The 22,368-nt window shown below is 42.4% G+C and overlaps 1 protein-coding gene across 1 annotated transcript in view; it reads left to right on the top strand.

Annotated features, from left to right (window-relative positions):
* LOC126335464 (serpin B6-like) overlaps window positions 1–22,368 on the top strand; it is a 147,086-nt gene that overhangs the window by 65,235 nt on the left and 59,483 nt on the right. Inside the window, exon 4 of the mRNA XM_049998775.1 lies at window positions 18,193–18,400. Within this exon, the coding sequence (XP_049854732.1) occupies window positions 18,193–18,400 (208 nt within the window). The remainder of the gene's footprint in view (window positions 1–18,192; window positions 18,401–22,368) is intronic.

Raw genomic sequence — 22,368 nt, 5'->3', positions numbered from 1 at the left:
TCGTCGAGGGGACACTGAATAGTGCACGGTACATCCAAACCGTCATCGAACCCATCGTTCTACCATTCCTAGACCGGCAAGGGAACTTGCTGTTCCAACAGGACATTGCACGTCCGCATGTATCCCGTGCCACCCAATGTGCTCTAGAAGGTGTAAGTCTACCCTGGCCAGCAAGATCTCCGGATCTGTCCCCCATTGACCTTGTTTGGGACTGGATGAAGCGTCGTCTCACGCGGTCTGCACGTCCAGCACGAACGCTTGTCTAACTGAGGCGCCAGGTGGAAATGGCATGGCACGCCGTACCACAGGACTACATCCAGCATCTCTACGATCGTCTCCATGGGAGAATAGCAGCCTGCATTGCTGCGAAAGGTGGATATACACTGTACTAGTGCCGACATTGTGCATGCTCTGTTGCCTGTGTCTATGTGCCTGTGGTTCTGTCAGTGTGATCATGTGATGTATCTGACCCCAGGAATGTGCCAATAAAGTTTCCCCTTCCTGGGACAATGAATTCACGGTGTTCTTATTTCAATTTCCAGGAGTGTAGAATCAAAGAAAAATGACTCTCTAATCACTGCCCTAATAAAACTCAGAAAAAGTACACACAAACCCAAACGAAAAAAAACACAATCTAATGCCTTTCTCCAAAGACAAGGCAAGTCCGCCTACTTACCAGATCAGCCAGAAGTAATCGGAAAATAACCCCGCTAGGAATAGCCCCCTCTTCCGTTAGTTGTAGGGAGACAGACTCAGTAACTTTGAAGTGACCAATAGAGAGCTCTCCCTCCCATCCACACTTGTCCAAATCTGTCTCCTCCTCCTTCGTATCTATCTCCACACTACTTCTGTTCAACAAGCTGAGGGGAACGTTTCATACGATTTGAAATGCCCAACCACTGTCTCAGTCAAGGCCTCGTGGTTTTCTGTCCTCCTAAAGCTCTGTTCCTTTCACTATCCTGTCTAAAACGACACTGACTAGAGAAAGACTGCCTGTGTTTAAAAAGAGGACGGAGGGGAGGGGAGAGAGATTATTAGTTTTCAGACTCCCAAACAGTGCTCTCGGCTTTTAAGTTCTGATTCTAACATTGGATCCCCTAGCTCATCTTTATCGACTGTTTCTTCTTCTGTCACAGGTAAGTTCTTTCGCTCTTAGAGGCACTCACTGTACTCTTTTCACCCATCTGCTCTCTCCTCTGCATTTCACAGTGGAACTACCACTGCTCTCTTAACGATTGCGCCCTTGCTTTTAAGTTCACTGAAGCTTGTTTCGATATGTCTATATGCTGACTCAGTTCTTCTGGTAATCATTTCCTTTTCGATTTCATCACATTTTTCATACAGCCATTACAGCTTAGTGTACCTGCACGTCCTAATTATTTCATTCTTGAGTGGATTCTATTTCTGTATTCCAGTATTTCCCTGAACGTTTCTGTACTTCCTTCTTTCCTCGATAAAGTGGAATATTTCTTCTATTTCCTCGCAGTTACCTCTTTGGTACCTACGTTTTTCTATCTAACCTCTCTTATTGCCCTTTCTGGAGATGTCCATTCCACTTCAAATTAACTGCTTACAGAGCTATCAGTGCAGTATCTATAGCCTCGGAGAACTTCAAGCGTATCTCTTCATTCCTTGGCATTTCTGTATCACACTTCTTTGCATATTGATTCTTCCTGCCTAGTCTCTTAAACTACAGCCTACTTTTCATCATGACTAATTGTGATCTAAGTCCGTATCTGCTCTTGGGTACACTTTATAATCTAGTACCTGATTTCGGAATCTTTGCCCAATCAAGATGCAATCCAACTGAAATATTCCCATATCTCCCGACCTTCTCGAAGTAATTAGTCTTCCTCCTCTCCATTTGTACTAACAAGCCCCCATATTCTCCCTTACTTTCTTCTACCCCTTCCCCTACAGGAGCCTCCTAATGCCCCATGAATATTAGATTTTAATCTCCCATTACATACTGAAATACCTCTCTCTCTGCCCTCTGCCCTCTGCCCTCTGCCCTCTGCCCTCTGCCCTCTGCCCTCTCGCATGTATATGTGAACTATTTTGTCGATTGTGGCTTGCTGTTGATTCTGATAACAGCCAAGTTGGCACTAAACTATTCTGGCACATACTTTTTTTTCAGCCTTTGTTTTCTTTCCATTTCATTTCACTGACCCCCACTATATCTAGATTAAGCCTTAGCAGTTCCCTTTCCAGATTTTCTAGCTTTCTTATGTGGTGGTAACGGATTAGGGGGCATTACAAAATGTCACTGTATCATCCGAAACAACACCTCCTCAAACACAGATGGAGCTAGAACCGATAGTGTTCAACTACTCTGACTGATAATACCACGATGCGTCTTCCCTAAATTTTCTGCGCCCGGAAATTTTTAGTTAACTGAGATCCGGAATACTGAACATTACATTCACACATGCAAGTAATTACCCAAAAACTCTAACATTACGAATGATCATCCATTAGTCCAAATCAAACAGATTACCACTGATAAAATATTATTCTAAGCAAAATGAACAATTCTTGACGTTTCCAGAATGAGATTTTCACTCTGCAACGGAGTGTGCGCTGATATGAAACTTCCTGGCAGATTAAAACTGTGTGCCCGACCGAGACTCGAACTCGGGACCTTTGCCTTTCGCTGGCAAGTGCTCTACCATCTGAGCTACCGAAGCACGACTCACGCCCGGTACTCACAGCTTTACTTCTGCCAGTATCCGTCTCCTACCTTCCAAACTTTACAGAAGCTCTCCTGCGAACCTTGCAGAACTAGCACTCCTGAAAGAAAGGATATTGCGGAGACATGGCTTAGCCACAGCCTGGGGGATGTTTCCAGAATGAGATTTTCACTCTGCAGCGGAGTGTGCGCTGATATGAAACTTCCTGGCAGATTAAAACTGTGTGCCCGACCGAGACTCGAACTCGGGACCTTTGCCTTTCGCGGGCAAGTGCTCTACCATCTGAGCTACCGAAGCACGACTCACGCCCGGTACTCACAGCTTTACTTCTGCCAGTATCCGTCTCCTACCTTCCAAACTTTACAGAAGCTCTCCTGCGAACCTTGCAGAACTAGCACTCCTGAAAGAAAGGATATTGCGGAGACATGGCTTAGCCACAGCCTGGGGGATGTTTCCAGAATGAGATTTTCACTCTGCAGCGGAGTGTGCGCTGATATGAAGCTGTGAGTACCGGGCGTGAGTCGTGCTTCGGTAGCTCAGATGGTAGAGCACTTGCCCGCGAAAGGCAAAGGTCCCGAGTTCGAGTCTCGGTCGGGCACACAGTTTTAATCTGCCAGGAAGTTTCATATCAGCGCACACTCCGCTGCAGAGTGAAAATCTCATTCTGGAAACATCCCCCAGGCTGTGGCTAAGCCATGTCTCCGCAATATCCTTTCTTTCAGGAGTGCTAGTTCTGCAAGGTTCGCAGGAGAGCTTCTGTAAAGTTTGGAAGGTAGGAGACGGATACTGGCAGAAGTAAAGCTGTGAGTACCGGGCGTGAGTCGTGCTTCGGTAGCTCAGATGGTAGAGCACTTGCCCGCGAAAGGCAAAGGTCCCGAGTTCGAGTCTCGGTCGGGCACACAGTTTTAATCTGCCAGGAAGTTTCAATTCTTGACGTGTTTTTACCTAATAATGCAATGGCCGTTAATGAATAGCGCGCAAAGCACATTGGCAGAGCGCAGCAATTCCTACAAGGTAACGTAAAGAACAACCAAACATGCAGATGCAGGTTAACACTTACAGACTACATAAGTAAATAAATAATGGTAGTTAAAACCAAATGAAAACAAACCAAAACCGTTTAACTCTTATCTCATAAGTATTAGTGACTACTTTGTATTCTTTGCAAAAAGGACTGTCTAGGAATTTGATGGGTTTGCAAAGTTATTATGACTACAAAAGATAATAATTAAATGAAGAATACCAAGTTTCATCTACTGTTCCGAATGTTACTGTATATAAAGCTGAATAGTGTTACTGTATGAAAGTTTACATTTACATAAAATGAATGGACAAGAAAAGTTATTGCTGTTTATATATAAAGAGTTTTTGTCATCACTGATTGGAATGATGTAGTCTGTAGTGTCTCTTAGTCAATGATCCTTCAAAACGGTTCCCACTTCCCTGTTGCTGCCAGCGAGTCGTCGAAATCCTCGTCGGTACCCCATGATCCTTGAGCGTGTAAGCCACTAACTGCTGTCGTCTTGATGCTCTCCTTCATCGTGAGCACCAGTTGTGAATTTAACAGGTACGCTCGGTATTTAGAGTTAACTGCATTCTACGTATTTGCAAACAACGCCGAGAATAAAACTCGCTTTGTTGCATTAACGCATGAGGTACTGTGACGTCATAATGTTTGATACACACTTTAGCCACAGTTTTCAAATTTATGGTTTATGATCGCGGCGCGGCAATTACAACAGTATATCCGTTCGGAAACCAAGTCGATTTTGCTATAAATCATTATTAAGTGCTTTTAATCAGAACAGTTGTTTACGCAACGATTTCAGTCACTCAGCGATCACCACAAGGTACATTCACAATTAAAGTTCTTCGTATGAATATACGGCACGAAAATATGTTACTCTATTTCCTGTCTCATTTCACAGTCCTTTGTATGTATTAAACCGTTTTTCTGTGTACAATCGAAAACCCTACCTTCACCACGTGCAGATAGCTTACCGGTCTGCATATCTCTATTTTATGCTTAATGAATCAAAACTCAGTTCCGCCAACGGAGCAAAGACACACGCAAAGTCACTAGTTCTTTAACCGCGGTACACACCGATATCGTATGTATAGCACTACCCGCACACAGATATTTTTCACCAGCCACGAACACAATGTGCAGCAATACACACGCACGGCGATAATCACCTCCAATCTCTCCTCGCTCCCAACTCTTTGTTGATGGCTTCTCTGTCATATCCTCACATACTGGGAATACGAAAATGTCTCTCACAAAATTTCGTCCTGTGCATATTTCGGGCAGTAAATGGACGTTAAAGATCGGCAATCTGGCAACGCTGTAATCACTTGTACGGTAACGATCTCTGTCAGTAGATGGACAGCGCTGTGTAGTTTGTGCTGTGGACAGCGTTTTGGGTTAGCATGCAGGAGGTCGAAGGTTCGGTTCTAAATGGTGCATCATTTGTTTTTATTTGCTAATAGTAGTCTGCGTGGTACGGTCTTAATCGTCATTAGCGATTGCAGTGGGTCTTCTACAAAACATTTGCAGTTACTTGTTATGTACACAGAAAAGGAAATACAATCGTTTTCATTGGTCAGCTTTTAAAGAAACACTTTGCGTGTCGTAAACGGGAATTGTTTCTCACCACTGCATCTACTAGATTCTAAACCTGTTTCCTGTGTACCCTCCCTCAACAGTCCCATCTATTAATACCAACTGCTATTCTTGCCACGTTCAGATCCATTACAATCCATTAGGGCCTTAAATCAGCAGTGGGGCTAGCAACGTGCTTTGCAAATAATTTCGATTGGACCATTGGGGAAGGGTACATAGAAAACAGGTTTGGAATCTAGTACACGCAGTGCCGCGAAACAATTCGCGCCTACTACGTGCAAAAGGTTTCCTTAAACGCTGTCCAATAAAAACGATTGAACTTCCATTTCTGTGTTCGTAGTACGTAACTGCAATAAGGATGCAGAAGTCAACGTAAACCACTGCATTATAGACACGTGATGTGTATGCATAGGGCATGAGGCCTTTAACTGAAAAACTGTCTCGGTGATCTCTCCAACGGCTGAAGATTCCAGACTAATTCCCCATTTGCACCTCCAGGAGGCGACTGTCAGGGTAGAGGTGACCATGAGAAAAAGACTGAATAACGAAAGGAAGGATAAAGTTATACGAGTCGGGACATGAAATCTCAGGAGTCTGAACGTGGTAGGTGAGAAGACAACACTGCAGGCTGATATACAATACTTTTTTCCCTTTTTACTATATTTTCTTTAACTTCTTTTCTGCTTTATTTTCATGATAGATTGACAAGGTTATTTCTGAATGAGTTTTGCAAATTTAATTCTTGGTGCAACAATGTTTCTGTTTACATAATGTACTAATTATGAATATGATTGCCATTTTAAATTATGATGTGTACTTTCTTATTTGTAAACATGTTATTTCAATACATTTTCTATGGACAGAATAAAATGAAATTATGATTTTGTGTAAAACTGCAAATCGACGTAATCAGAATTTCTGGAAGTACTTTATGAAGCGAGGTGTAAGAGCGACATACAATCATTTACACAGGACGAAGAAAAATCCCCGCACTAGGACTTCGCAGCGAGATTCCTCACATACTGGCAATACAAAACTATCTCTCACAAATTTTTGTCCTGCGCATATTTCTACTTATGTCCAAGCGGCTGCTCAGTTTCTGTCCGCGTGGATTTTCTGAGTGCTGAGACGGATGCGGCTGTACTGGCACCCTGAAAACTAAGTCGAACTTCAGTCTACGCCGACTGCCAGCCACCATTTCTCAGGTCACACTCTAAAGCAAGATCATGAGGCGCTGCTGCGCCAACTACTTCAAACCTCCGAAAGCAGACCACGATAGTGAAACTCATGGCTTCTTACAGAACGTTCATTAAATTAACTGTAATCGGCAAATACATTTCATTAAGGGGAGATTTACTACACTTTGGTTCAAAAAATCGATTATTTTAAATTTCATTTTTGGATCCATAAAAGTGTTTAGAATCCACCCCTGAAACGGTTTTTCCTAATACGGAACGGAAATGTTTGTTATTCGTGGTTGAAGAAAAAAAGTGCACCGGCCTGAAATCGGACTTTTTCACGCACCAGTTTTTTTTCTTTCGGAGGTTGAGTTATTGTACCGGTGCTTGGGAGGAAACACACAAAATTTAAATGAAAGTTTGAACGCGTGTGTTTGGAAGTTAGCCCCCAAGCATTTGCATTCTGATCCGAAGACTGTGCAGATTGCGACTTGCCTGGCAGTGAGCAGCTTCAACGAAGGGTATTCAGAAATTCTGAAGACCATGACAACGAGGGACGCCACCCTGGGACTCTATTCGACGCAGTTCGCCAAGCATTCGGACGACCACCGGATTAAAGCGGTTCAAAACCGCTTGTCACCGGCCGTGCGAGCGGCTCTGGAGCAGCGCAGGATGGCCCACATCGAGCAGAACGCCCTCTATGAGGGAGAGGAAGGACTAGTTTATGGACCCGGAATAGCAGATTGAACGTACGTTGCATAATATTGCATTTATATGTAGTCAAAACTTCAAACGCGTTTTTCTCGAAATGAATTTTTTTATCGCGCGGTATGGTAACTTCAGATCTACGGAACCGATAGCCATGATTCTTTGTTTCGACGAAGCAGCTAACCAACTTGTCTAGGAGTTGTACCATTTTTATTCCGATCCATCAACTATAAATATCTTTACTTGGCCGACGAAGTCGAAAAATCGATGAAAAAAACTCTATTTTTTCATATGGTCGCCATTTTGTTTCCTATGGTCCAAATAACTTAAGCGAGGTAAAACTCCTAAAGAATCTTATACACTTCGCTAACGTCAACTCAATTTTGATTTCAGACTAGCCGTCTGACCTGTTACATACCGATCGTGGAGGTATACATCGAAATTTTGTCTCGTTCCGACGGCACTTCCGCCTTTGCTCTTCGACATTTCCGGTCGAAAACTTCCAGTTTGTAAAGGCAACATCAGTAAAGATTTTGAAAAAAATTTACATTGATATCTATAACACATCCTGAGAAAATAATTCTCAAAGAACATGCTTTTTTGGGCCAAGTATAGCAAACCTCCCCTTAACACACAACATACCCAAGAAAAAAAGAAAATAAAAGATAAAAGTGTCTCCTCATGTTGATTACTCATCAATCTTCCAAATCATTCTAATACGAATATTTTAGCAGTTGTCAATACAAATATTAATGCTGTCATTTTCTACGTTAACAATACGTCATAAGTGCATTTATATGTAAGTGGTTGTCTTACGAAAAAGGTACACAAACATCTGTTCTTCCTTGCGGTACTTACGACATATTTAAGAGATACCAATTTCATCTGCCAACAGAAGACATAATTTGCCAAATAAATGTTACTTAAAACTAATATGAAACGTATTTATGAGATAAAGGTGCAAAGGGACACATGCTGTGTAACACCCCACCCATCACTTAGGTGGTTGTGGCGTGTGTTCACCCCAACTAATTGACAAACAGATCAACTGAGATTCAAAACTGATGCAGTATTGGATAACGCAAAAACGTAATATGGCCCTGTGACTCCTGATTGAACTGTGGTGGCAGTGTTGACATTAATTTATTCAGAATTCATCCCTTTTAATTAAATAGGGGTGCACGTTGATGTTATATTCAGCTATTGAACACCAGGTGCAAATGTTGAACATAAAATTAATTAAGAAAGTGACTTGGGATTTCAACTACTTGATTGAAAACTGATGCAGTCGATAGGCACAAATTTATTTTAACTCAAGAACTTCAATCGTGACATTACAAGACTCTCCTATCAGGCAGTGGTTATAAATTGCGTTTGCATGGAGTAAAGCGCCATACTCAAAAGTAATTCCTATCGACTGACCCAGGTGTAATGCGAAGTGCGAGAAGAATTCTAGAATACACGGCCCATGGAACCCTCATGGAAACTTTGCCGACGTGATCCAACAATTTAATCACTGGCTGGAGCGGGCGCAATATCACCGAATTCAGTGTGGCGGAGCGGCGTCGTTGTGCGGACGTCGGCCGACCTCGTACTGCTGAAAGGCTGCGCTCGTCTATTCCCTCCTAGCTATCTTGCTCAATACGTAGCTGAACCAAAACTTTCTATCTCCAAGCTCAATCGTTCCATTTGCTAAGTACTAAACTGCAGAGATGCTCACTCTCTCTCAGGCAAGCTGAATAAAGAATGCCATGTCCACACTCTAGGTAAGCTGGGAATGGAGGACTTCTATGGAGACTTCTGCCAGTCCACTCTTTGCCTCGGTTTCCCCTCCAGCAAAATCAATTACGCCAATTGCAGCACGAGTCGCGTTAATTATGCGTCACCTCCCAGCACTGACCAATGCCTGCTCTGGGAAGTGAACAAATTCCCACAAAATTTCCCTTCCTCTCAACTTCTGTTATTTAGCTCCTCCCAGGCCACCCATCAAGGTTAGCATCTGCACAACACCAAGTTTTCTGGAATTCTGACTCCCAGGAGAGTACTTCAAATTCCTTCATCCTATGTTCCCATCGGAGGCCGGCGTATTTCATTCTGTCGCTCTTCATCTGATTTGCTTCACTCTGTGGACCGTGAATTCAGTGTGAAGTTGCTCTAGCCACGGACACGCATATTTTGACCTCTGTTGACCGCTCCACCATAGCTTTGAGCGACTTTCTCGCATGTTTCCCTGAAAATGGGACGACGGACATTTATAAACAGGCCTACAAGTTCTCTGTCTGTTTCCCGGTACACCAGCATGGAGTCGGGGTCAACCACCCACTCACTGTCACTCATCTTAAGGCGGCTGGAGGCTGCTCCCCGTTACCACTTTCTCAGAGCTTGAGCCGCCCTAAGCTGCTTATTGTCGCTTCCCTTAGCCGGTCTCCGAGCGGCCATGATCAATTCTGAGTACTTTCTTGGGGTAAACTAGCCTCCAGTAAATCGGCGTGTTTCCACTAAGTTTTCATGTCATATGAATTACTTTAAAACCACCACCCGATATTACTTATTCCAGTACGTTGTAACATTACAGGACATATTGGGACATATTGAAGTATTCGATACTGTAGACTTTTAGGGGATGTCGATACAGATATGCAAAATGTAAAGGGAAACTTTGGTGATGTTTAAATATTGTACTGTGTCAATATTAGGACATTTTGCACAGAAAGAACAAAAATAGAATTAATGTAAATAAATATTAGTGTTAGTAACCTATTTTCATTCAATTTTGTAATTATATTTCATTTTGTAAAAGAAAGACTCACTGTTTGCTGTAGCTCTGATTAATTGTATAAATTATCAGTTTTGAGCTAAATTATTTCGTATAATATGGACAAGATACTTTAAAAACTCACCAGCTAAAGAGAAAGACTGTAAATGAACGTTTAATGCACACTTCTGGAACTTTCTATGGAGAAATTCTATATTATGATCGCAAAAATACGAAAACTTGTGAAAACTGTTTTATAACCTAATTTCGAAAGACGATTTGTATCAAGAAATATTGCTAAAAAGATTTATTTACGTTTTGAAACACGATTTAAATCATTTTACATATAAATAGTTGTTCTAAATCACTCAAGAAATATCCAGAATCAAATGTCAAGATATTTCTGGAAACATCGGTACAAATCTGGTGAAGGTTATCCAGAAGCTGGTAGAAAAATGTTATAAAATCTATTTGGAAATTATGCTTGTAAGAATTTATATGTACTGATCCTTTTACTTACTTTAATCTGTACTAAAATTCTGTAATGTCTAATTTAGTTTTAAGTCGTGAATTGCTATCGTATTGTAAACAACACATTGTCAAAGACTCTCATTGTTTGGAAAGATATTAATACACCTTGGAGTTGTCAGTTGCCAGTTGGGATATGCAGTGCGGTTAGCTCGGAGAGTCAGTTGTTGAGTCTGTGAAGTCTGTCAGTTCTGTTTGTAAATAAACGTCTGTAATGAAGAATTACTTGTTGTCGTCAATATGAACTCAAGACCTTTTGCACGAAGCAGACACCTCCTGATGCAACATTTTAATTTGGTTGAGGAAGCTGGGATCGCTATAAGTGCAAACAAATTGAAGTGGAACGTTTTAATTTGGTGTTGAGGAGCTGAAATGTTATAACGTCCATACTATAACCTCTACAAGATGCATTGTGCCTTGTAAGTTCTTTTTGTTCAGTCCTACTGTTCGCTCAACATGGGTTAGGTGATCTTTAATGTCTTCATCTAAGAGGCATAGTTCTTGCCATCTTACAGCTGACGTCATGCTACGAGTTTCTGTGGATTACGTTGTGCTCTGGTTTACTTGATTAAAGTGTGCTAATTAAATATGTCGTAACTGTATTGTCATAGGAGTGTTAGGTAAACAGTTATTGTATTTACTTTGAGCTCCGGTTCAACACATCGACAAAGAACAAAGCTGCGTCGGTATGCCAGTAGTCTAATCTCCAATGTTTGTTAAATCAAAGTTTATAAATTGTTGTGTTACTCATGAACTAGAACTCATACAACAAAATGCAATATTGCTGCGAACTCATCACATAAAGACGCACTATTTCATGTCCTCATATTCTTTGAGACTCCATTAGATTCAGTTTTAGTATTTTTCATGTATTTCGAAGTTGTATTCAGTAGCTGGAAGTGTCACTTGCTCACAGCTTGCAGATCTCCCCTAATTCTGGATTGCCCCCTGTTGTTTCCTGTTACCTAGTGCCTCCGAGTGGCGAACCTAAGCTCGATGTGGCGGTCTGATGTTTTTCTATGACAGAGAGCCATGTATACTACTAAACATGAAAGTCAGAATTAAAACAATAGATTACTGATGGTACAACCGTGCTGAAAACTGAGGGGTTGGCAGGAAAGACATATAAGTCCATATAAACTCATCTAAGAGTATACCGGTACCATTTCAGTACCACATGAACAACATTTGAACAGTATATTCCATTTTCCTAAATCTGCTGGGTAAAATTTATAACGCTCCAGAACTCTGATTAGTAATTTTCTACATAATAATAAAGATGCTTACATTTGCAATTTCTTAGACACAGAGGAAACAAAGTACTCGCATAGTACATTGTGCAGATGGTATCACGTCTTACACTGACGGCCCACAATCTATTCCCCTACTGCAACATTATGTCATTGATCGTTGTTAGCATAGTTTTGGTTGGTTAGTTAGAAATTTAATAATCCGATAGTAACTCTATGTTTTCCGTTCACACAGTAGACCTAAGTGTTGAATTCATTATCTTATGCATATGTTTGTCACCATAATACGGAACAGCTACACTTATGGACTTGAGATCTCAATCAAGGCTCTAATATGTTGTTGTTGTTGTCTTCAGTCCTGAGACTGGTTTGATGCAGCTCTCCATGCTACTCTATTCTGTGCAAGTTTCTTCATCTCCCAGTACCTACTGCAACCTACATCTTTCTGAATCTGCTTAGTCATCTCTTGGTCTCCCTCTACGATTTTTACCCTCCACGCTGCCCTCCAATACTAAATTGGTGATCCCTTGATGTCCCATAACATGACCTACCAACCAGTCCCTTCTTCTGGTAAAATTGTGCCACAAACTTCTCTTCTCCCCAATCCGATTCAATACTTCCTCATTAGTTATGTGATCTACCCATCTAATCTTCAGCATTCTTCTGTAGCACCACATTTCGAAAGCTTCTATTCTCTTCTTGTCCAAACTATTTATCGTCCATGTTTCAATTCCATACATGGCTACACTCCATACAAATACTTTCAGAAATGACTTCCTGACACTTAAATCTATACTCGATGTTAACAAATTTCTCTTCTTCAGAAACGCTTTGCTTGCCATTGCCAGTCTACATTTTATATCGTCTCTACTTCGACCATCATCAATTATTTTGCTCCCCAAATAGCAAAACTCCTTTACTACTTTAAGTGTTTCATTTCCTAATCTAATTCTCTCAGCATCACCCGACTTAATTCGACTACATTCAATTATCCTCGTTTTGCTTTTGTTGATGGTCATCTTATATCCTCCTTTCAAGGCACTATCAATTCCGTTCAACTGCTCTTCCAAGTCCTTTGCTGTCTCTGACAGAATTACGATGTCAGCGGCGAACCTCAAAGTTTTTATTTCTTCTCCATGGATTTTAATACCTACTCCAAATTTTTCTTTTGTTTCCTTCACTGCTTGCTCAATATACAGATTGAATAACATCGGGGAGAGACTACAACCCTGTCTCACGCCCTTCCCAACCACTGCCTCCCTTTCATGTTCCTCGACTCTAATACCTGCCATCTGGTTTCTATACAAATTGCAAATAGCCTTTCGCTAACTGTATTTTAGCCCTGCCGCCTTCAGAATGGGGGGAGGAGGTCTAATATATGCGCGTACTTTCCCATATTGTACATATTGTTTTATGGGAACTGAGAAACACCCTCTACTCATTATTACAAAATTAAATGTTTATGAAAGTTGAAAACTGAGGATAAATTGGAGAAAACATATAATGATTGAAATGATTCAATTTAGAAGTTATCGCCTTAATTTGCATTTAGATGTGATTACTCGCAGCCAGTTATTGGAATATTTGACGTAACAGAAAAATATTTAGTTGAATAAAAGAAGGTATGTAATTTGAACAAGTCAAAAACTTCTGAAAAAATCGTCTAATGGATTTCTTAAAAAATCCAGTAACGGATTAGGACTTCCTTAGAAGGAACGTTTATGATCTTACTTTCAAATTAATCTTCGGTGTTTCTTGGGTATTTGATATTATTTCGTAAGAGATGAGATTAACGAAGCTATTTTTTTAAAATATTGTGATCCTATTTACAACAAATTTCATTTGAAGAAAAATCTACTCTGAGGCTGTAGGTGTTAGTTCTAAGACGTGAAATCGAAAAGTTGGAGGTATATATGAAAATTATTACGTCATCCCAACGTTTCTGTCACTTTTGAAATGCATCCTGGAATATTTCTTTGGTAGGACGTTCAGTATCATCTGCAGTTCCATTCGACACTCACCCACTTCGTCAAATTGTCGCGCCCTGGACTTGCATCAGCTACCCAGAGCTGAGTGAATTCGGTTGGTGGGGACCAACTGTCACCATGTCTTCAGTCGAAAATACCCATGTAAAGTAGGACGCGCGTGCGAGAGCCTGTGTGTGTGTGTGTGTGTGTGTGTGTGTGTGTGTGTGTGTGTGTGTGTGAGGGGCGGGGGTTGAGTGTCATGATAGAGTGCAGTCTTTAATTTGGTCCTTCTGTGGACGTTTCCACTTCATGTGCTCGCTCTAACGTCTCTTCCATTGCGACGATTGCTGCTTAGCTTCAGTATCATAGGCCTAAACCCAACTTCCCTCACCTACGACACCCTTTTAAAGTAAGTCTGATTCGTTTTCAAGTAAATGCTGAATTTTCGTCAGATTTGCGCTATATGTTGCGCTTAATCATATTCAAGCACTCGTTGTACACAAATTTTGCTACAATCCTTACCATTGTCAATTCGTTTGACAGAATACGTTCGCTTATCCACAAGGTGTTACACAGGTCTTGGTGTTCTGACTAATATCTTGCAAAATCGTATCTCTCACTTCTGTACGTTTTCTGTTGTGATGCCACTTTATGTTCGATCGGAGCGGTCACAATCAATAGCCGATGTTCGCCGGTTTTTCAAACTTTTGTTCCAGTCGTAAGTCTGTGTCTGACCTAAAGCGCAACTGTTTTCCAGGTCATGAATTTAGGTTTACGTGATAACGGAAATACTAACCAGTAACAAACCAAATGTTCCAGGCCAGCATACACATGGCAAACGATTCAAGTAGGGTGTTTGGGGAGACGGATAGTGAAATTTCAATGTACACGTAACCACTGGCGTGCCAAATCCAGAATTTGGTAATATTTGGATACTATCTGTTAAATGGCAATAGAATGTTCCCTTGAATTAGCTATGCATTGTGAATATTGTCTCCATTAAGTACCGAGAACACATTAATTTGATTTCTGTCAGTAAAATTTACACAGAAATTATAAATCAGGCTTCTACTGTCCACACAAGCTGGAAACAATATTTACTGAAATCAAATGATGTCATCAAAATAATGTTCCTATGTCATTGTTTTTCTCAGAACTGTTCATACAATCAACAATAAAATCAGAAATCGCAACAGATCATTTTTGTCTAACAGTTTAGCCTCTTATGCAGATTCCTGATAAACAATTCGTTTCCCGCTAGCGGATTAGTTAAAAATGACTATTTGAGCTCTACAGATCGACGCATTTTACTTATTTCAATTTATTTCAAATTCGTATTGCCGTGGTATATGTGGTAATGATTTACCTTTCTGGTATTTACTTTAAAAGGCTGATTTGGGACTAAATATATATAAAACTTTATATATAAAGCTTTTTATATACAGGGTGTTCAATTTATCTTGACCACCCTAAATAACTGTTTGTCTAGGTGCAAGTTACATAATGTTTCAAGTAAATGTTCTTTAGTCGTCAGGGGGGCATCAATCAGCATGGCTGCCTTCGTTGTTGCTTTGTTTTTTACAAAGATATGAACAGCGGTGTGACTTTTTTAAATGGCACCCTTTATTTTTTATTCGGTAATTCATTTCCTCTCCTAAAGACCTATTCAAAAATATACCACAGTGTACCATTCACTGAAACATAACGTTATTAATTACATAACAGAACATTGACCTTGAGCCCTGGATCACAAACTCGTCCACTTGTTGGAGTTGTCAGAAAACAAATGAAAACCAAGTAAAACATAACACAAAATTGAATTTGACTCTCATGTGCCATTCCCCAAGAGTAGAAAATTCAAAGGTGCGCAACGTGGTGACCCTGGGCACCGATACACGGGTGCACTCGTTGAATGAAACAATTATTTACTGCTTCCAGTGTTCCCTGTTGAAGAGAATTACGAGCAAGCACGATAGGTTCCTGCATGTCCTCTGGAGTTGTTGGAATGTCGCGATAGACATGGTCTTTAATGCATTCCCAAATAAAAAAGTCCAGAGGATTTAAATAAGGAGACCTAGAAGGCCAAGTAACTGTTCCTCCTCGACTAATCCATCTGGCAGGATACCTTCGGTTCAGAACACTACGTGCATGCAAGGCATTATCTGCTGGACGTCCATCGTCTTGATACCACATAAGCATTCTGGTTCTTAGCGCCACTTCTTCCAGAAGAGGAGGAAGTATTCGACTGAGGAAGTTGGCATACGCTGTGCCGTTTAGACACCCATTGATGAAATAAGGGCCAATAATTGTAGTACCAAGCATCCCACATCAAACGTTCGAGCGTTTCTAGGTGCTTCAGTCGGGAACTACGCGGCTGCTACGGTCGCAGGTTCGAACCCTGCCTCGGGCATGGGTGCGTGTGATGTCCTTAGGTTAGTTAGGTTTAAGATATTTCTAAGTCTAGGAGACTGATGACCTCAGATGTTAAGTCCCATAGTGCTTAGAGCCACTGGAACCATTTGAACCCGACTTTAACTCTCCATTGACGCTGATGTTCCACCTGTCTCAGCCATCGTGGGTTGTTGCTGGACGAATAATGCATGTTCCTTGTATTTGCCTGTCCTTTGTTTGAGAAGGAACATTCATCGGTAAATAGAACATTGGAGAAGAAGTTCGGGTTGACGAGGATTTGCTGCTGTTGACAGAACTGTACACGATTCTGGAAATAATTCCCACGCAATACTTGATGTAAGTGTACATGGTAAGGATGGAACTGGTGACGTGTAAGAATACGAAGTACACTGGTTTTAGGAATGCCAATCTCGTGTACAACCTGTCGTGTGCTCACATGTGGATTCATAGCAACGGAAGCTAGAACCGTAACTTCAACAGCTTCGTCTGTGCGAGTGGTACGACGAAAAACATCCGTGGCGGAGGTGGGTTCTTGTGAGGATATCGCTCTCTGTACAGTTCTGCTGCGTGCGTAGCACTTTGCCTACCTTCAACAACAACAACAACAACAACAACAATAAAATAAACATTTTGTCGTTACAATTTGTAGGAAGGACAGCCTTTACTGTTTGCCTGCTCTACACAACACTATTTAAAAGGACTAAACCACTGTACTAAATGTACCCCTACATAAGAAAAAAGTATTGCAATTTCTGTTCTGCTAACTTACACTCCTCAGAGATGAGTAGCATTTCTACCTTCTCTTCGTTGATGTACATTCTGCTCACACAGCTCTTCAACTGACGGTGGTTGACGGAATGACGGGTGTGCTTTCTACTTATGTTTACACTTGTCCTCTGTCAACGTCAGCACATGGACGTGTACCATTACCCCGAGTACATGCACTAAGCGCTGGGAGCGTCAACATCAGTGTTGTGTTATGTAATTAATAAAGTTGTTTCAGTGAATGGTACACTGTGATACATTTTTGAATAGGTCTTTATGAGAGGAAATTAATTTCCGAATAAAAAATACAGGGTGCCATTTAAAAATGTCATACCGCTGTTCAAATCTTTATAAAAAACAAAGCTACAACGAAGGCAATCATGCTGATTGATATCCCTGTGACGGCTAAAGAACATTTGCTTAAAACATTTTGTCATTTGCATCTGGACAAACAGTTATTTAGGGTGGTCAAGGTAAATGGGACACCCTGTATAAAACTTTTTTATGTAGAATACTGTGACTACGAGATTTCTCTATTCTTGTGTTTCCAGTCTGCTTACCTCTTGAAGTAATTCAGGCATATGCACTCAAAGACTAAAACACGCATCACGAAGGAATTTATCCGAATGTGACCTACATTGGTGATGTGAGGTACATGTGCAGACAAACAGATAATTACAATTGTGTGATTTACTCAGGAGAAAGAGCTTCACAAATTGAGCAACTCAAGAACGCGATGGACCATCTCTGGCCCTTACGCAAGGCGTCGCCTAATAGAGTTGTTGGACGTCCTTTTAAGGGGTACCGTGTCAAATTATGTTCAACTGGCGCATTAGATCGTCCAAAAAGTCCCAGGATCTCTCCCCAATTGAGAACGTTTGGAGCATTATGGGCAGCGCCATCCAACCGACTCGGGATTTTGACAATCTAACACGCTAGTTGAACAGAATTTGACGCGATACCTCTCAGGAGAACATCCGACAATTCTGTTTGCATTAGGGCCAGGGGAGGACCTACGCTATACTGACTTGCTCAATTTGTGAAGTCCTTTTTGTTGAATAAATCACCCAATTCTTCTGAAACTGTAATCGTTTGTATGGCTGCACATGTACATCACATGTGCAGAGTTCCTCCCATTCGGATAATACCTTCGTGATGCATCTTCTCTCTCTTTATCTCTTACAGTGCTAATATTCAAATGAATTCAGAAAAAAAATCTGTAATTGATTAGCAGTTAAACCTGTCTTTCACTGGAAGAACAAAATATTAATCACTAATCTCATTTTCAAATGTGTTAACCTTTTTGTTTCTTTCAGGGGTACGATGAAGTATCGCTTCAGATCGCTAATGAAATTTTCTTGAAACGCGGTTTTAAAATAAAAAAGGAATTCAAACATGCGGCTACTGCTTTCAACTCGGGAGCCGAGGAACTGGACTTCAATCGACCTGAAGAGTCAAGAGCGCAAATTAATGGATGGATAGAAGAGAAAACTCAAAGGAAGATAAAAAATTTAATAAAGCCAGGTAAACTTAAGGTACTTGATGTGCATAGAGCTTGCAGGATCACAAATTACCATAATCAAGTTTTGAAAGGCACTCATACCTTGTTACAGAGATTGCGGAATAATACGAGCTGTACCATGCATCCATAGTTAAAGTACGTGTTGAAAATGATTTCCCAGTGCCTCAACGCATGCTTGTATCCACAGTTGTTTCCACATCTTGAATGGGCTCTTCAGACACGATAGTTTTGAGGTGGCCCCGTAACTAGAACTCGAACGGTTTGAGATCCGGTGAACGAGGAGGCCATGCTACTGGACCCCCTCGTCCGATCGATCGACCAGGAAAGACACGAGTGAGATGCGCCCGGCCGTTAACGGCGAAGTGGCCTGGAGCACCGTCATGTAGCAGCCACATAACCCTTCGAATCATAAATGGTACTTCTTCCAGCTGGGGAGGGAAAGTCACCCGCAAGAAGCGCCGATAGTTGAGGCCTGTTAGGCGACGTGGAAGGAAGACTGGCTCCAAAAAACCGGTCACCAGTTATCACGGCCCACACCTTCCGGCTGCACCGATACTGATGATTCGTTGTCAGCACACCATGGAGGTTCTGCATACTATCTCACCATTATGAAAGTTGAAGATACCACATCTGTGAATAGGATGGTGACACAAAATCCCGGAATCGTGGTTGCCTGCTGTAGCGAACCTTTTTTCTATCCCGACTGCCGTATCTTGCATGAAAGTAGGAATGTTAATTTATCTTTACATTGACTGGTATTGAGGGGTTTTGTTTTATCCCGGCTAGTTCTTAAATTAACCCCAGTGAGTCACTACACGTATTGTCTTCCCAGTTCTGAAGGAAAAAACCGTAAGCAAATTAATACTAGTGTTTTCAATAGATTCTCGTTCACTTGTTTCAGTTACTAGTCTGCAGTTTATTCTTGGTGAAAATCACGTAACCTAATTATTTATGAACCTAAATCGAAGTAAAGTTCAAGACGAATAGTCAGTTTCAAATTAACACGTTACTTTATTTAACAATAATTATTAATAAATCAAACTTCCTGGCAGATTAAAACTGTGTGCCCGACCGAGACTCGAACTCGGGACCTTTGCCTTTCGCGGGCAAGTGCTTTCTTTCAGGAGTGCTATTTCTGCATGTTTCGCAGAAGAGCTTCTGTAAAGTTTGGAAAGTAGGAGATGAGATACTGGCAGAAGTGAAGCTGTGAGTACCGGGCGTGAGTCGTGCTTCGGTAGCTCAGTTGGTAGAGCACTTGCCCGCGAAAGGCAAAGGTCCCGAGTTCGAGTCTCGGTCGGGCACACAGTTTTAATCTGCCAGGAAGTTTCATATCAGCGCACACTCCGCTGCAGAGTGAAAATCTCATTCTGGAAACATCCCCCAGGCTGTGGCTAAGCCATGTCTCCACAGTATCCTTTCTTCCAGGAGTGCTATTTCTGCATGTTTCGCAGAAGAGCTTCTGTAAAGTTAGGTAGGTAGGAGACGGATACTGGCAGAAGTAAAGCTGTGAGTACCGGGCGTGAGTCGTGCTTCGGTAGCCCACTTGGTAGAGCACTTGCCCGCGAAAGGCAAAGGTCCCGAGTTCGAGTCTCGGTCGGGCACACAGTTTTAATCTGCCAGGAAGTTTCATATCAGCGCACACTCCGCTGCAGAGTGAAAATCTCATTCTGGAAACATCCCCCAGGCTGTGGCTAAGCCATGTCTCCGCAATATCCTTTCTTTCAGGAGTGCTAGTTCTGCAAGTTTCGCAGAAGAGCTTCTGTAAAGTTAGGAAGGTAGGAGACGGATACTGGCAGAAGTAAAGCTGTGAGTACCGGACGTGAGTCGTGCTTCGGTAGCTCAGTTGGTAGAGCACTTGCCCGCGAAAGGCAAAGGTCCCGAGTTCGAGACTCGGTCGGGCACACAGTTTTAATCTGCCAGGAAGTTTCATATCAGCGCACACTCCGCTGCAGAGTGAAAATCTCATTCTGGAAACATCCCCCAGGCTGTGGCTAAGCCATGTCTCCGCAATATCCTTTCTTTCAGGAGTGCTAGTTCTGCAAGTTTCGCAGAAGAGCTTCTGTAAAGTTTGGAAGGTAGGAGACGGATACTGGCAGAAGTAAAGCTGTGAGTACCGGACGTGAGTCGTGCTTCGGTAGCTCAGTTGGTAGAGCACTTGCCCGCGAAAGGCAAAGGTCCCGAGTTCGAGTCTCGGTCGGGCACACAGTTTTAATCTGCCAGGAAGTTTCATATCAGCGCACACTCCGCTGCAGAGTGAAAATCTCATTCTGGAAACATCCCCCAGGCTGTGGCTAAGCCATGTCTCCGCAATATCCTTTCTTTCAGGAGTGCTAGTTCTGCATGTTTCGCAGAAGAGCTTCTGTAAAGTTTGGAAGGTAGGAGACGGATACTGGCAGAAGTAAAGCTGTGAGTACCGGACGTGAGTCGTGCTTTGGTAGCTCAGTTGGTAGAGCACTTGCCCGCGAAAGGCAAAGGTCCCGAGTTCGAGTCTCGGTCGGGCACACAGTTTTAATCTGCCAGGAAGTTTCATATCAGCGCACACTCCGCTGCAGAGTGAAAATCTCATTCTGGAAACATCCCCCAGGCTGTGGCTAAGCCATGTCTCCACAGTATCCTTTCTTCCAGGAGTGCTATTTCTGCATGTTTCGCAGAAGAGCTTCTGTAAAGTTTGGAAAGTAGGAGATGAGATACTGGCAGAAGTGAAGCTGTGAGTACCGGGCGTGAGTCGTGCTTCGGTAGCTCAGTTGGTAGAGCACTTGCCCGCGAAAGGCAAAGGTCCCGAGTTCGAGTCTCGGTCGGGCACACAGTTTTAATCTGCCAGGAAGTTTCATATCAGCGCACACTCCGCTGCAGAGTGAAAATCTCATTCTGGAAACATCCCCCAGGCTGTGGCTAAGCCATGTCTCCACAGTATCCTTTCTTCCAGGAGTGCTATTTCTGCATGTTTCGCAGAAGAGCTTCTGTAAAGTTAGGTAGGTAGGAGACGGATACTGGCAGAAGTAAAGCTGTGAGTACCGGGCGTGAGTCGTGCTTCGGTAGCTCACTTGGTAGAGCACTTGCCCGCGAAAGGCAAAGGTCCCGAGTTCGAGTCTCGGTCGGGCACACAGTTTTAATCTGCCAGGAAGTTTCATATCAGCGCACACTCCGCTGCAGAGTGAAAATCTCATTCTGGAAACATCCCCCAGGCTGTGGCTAAGCCATGTCTCCACAGTATCCTTTCTTCCAGGAGTGCTATTTCTGCATGTTTCGCAGAAGAGCTTCTGTAAAGTTAGGAAGGTAGGAGACGGATACTGGCAGAAGTAAAGCTGTGAGTACCGGGCGTGAGTCGTGCTTCGGTAGCTCAGTTGGTAGAGCACTTGCCCGCGAAAGGCAAAGGTCCCGAGTTCGAGACTCGGTCGGGCACACAGTTTTAATCTGCCAGGAAGTTTCATATCAGCGCACACTCCGCTGCAGAGTGAAAATCTCATTCTGGAAACATCCCCCAGGCTGTGGCTAAGCCATGTCTCCGCAATATCCTTTCTTTCAGGAGTGCTAGTTCTGCAAGTTTCGCAGAAGAGCTTCTGTAAAGTTTGGAAGGTAGGAGACGGATACTGGCAGAAGTAAAGCTGTGAGTACCGGACGTGAGTCGTGCTTCGGTAGCTCAGTTGGTAGAGCACTTGCCCGCGAAAGGCAAAGGTCCCGAGTTCGAGTCTCGGTCGGGCACACAGTTTTAATCTGCCAGGAAGTTTCATATCAGCGCACACTCCGCTGCAGAGTGAAAATCTCATTCTGGAAACATCCCCCAGGCTGTGGCTAAGCCATGTCTCCGCAATATCCTTTCTTTCAGGAGTGCTAGTTCTGCATGTTTCGCAGAAGAGCTTCTGTAAAGTTTGGAAGGTAGGAGACGGATACTGGCAGAAGTAAAGCTGTGAGTACCGGACGTGAGTCGTGCTTTGGTAGCTCAGTTGGTAGAGCACTTGCCCGCGAAAGG

This window comes from Schistocerca gregaria, chromosome 2 (genome assembly GCF_023897955.1).
Source record: "Schistocerca gregaria isolate iqSchGreg1 chromosome 2, iqSchGreg1.2, whole genome shotgun sequence".
NCBI lineage: Eukaryota > Metazoa > Arthropoda > Insecta > Orthoptera > Acrididae > Schistocerca > Schistocerca gregaria.
Note: the sequence above shows the minus strand (reverse complement) of the source record. Positions and strands in the feature narration are given on the sequence as shown.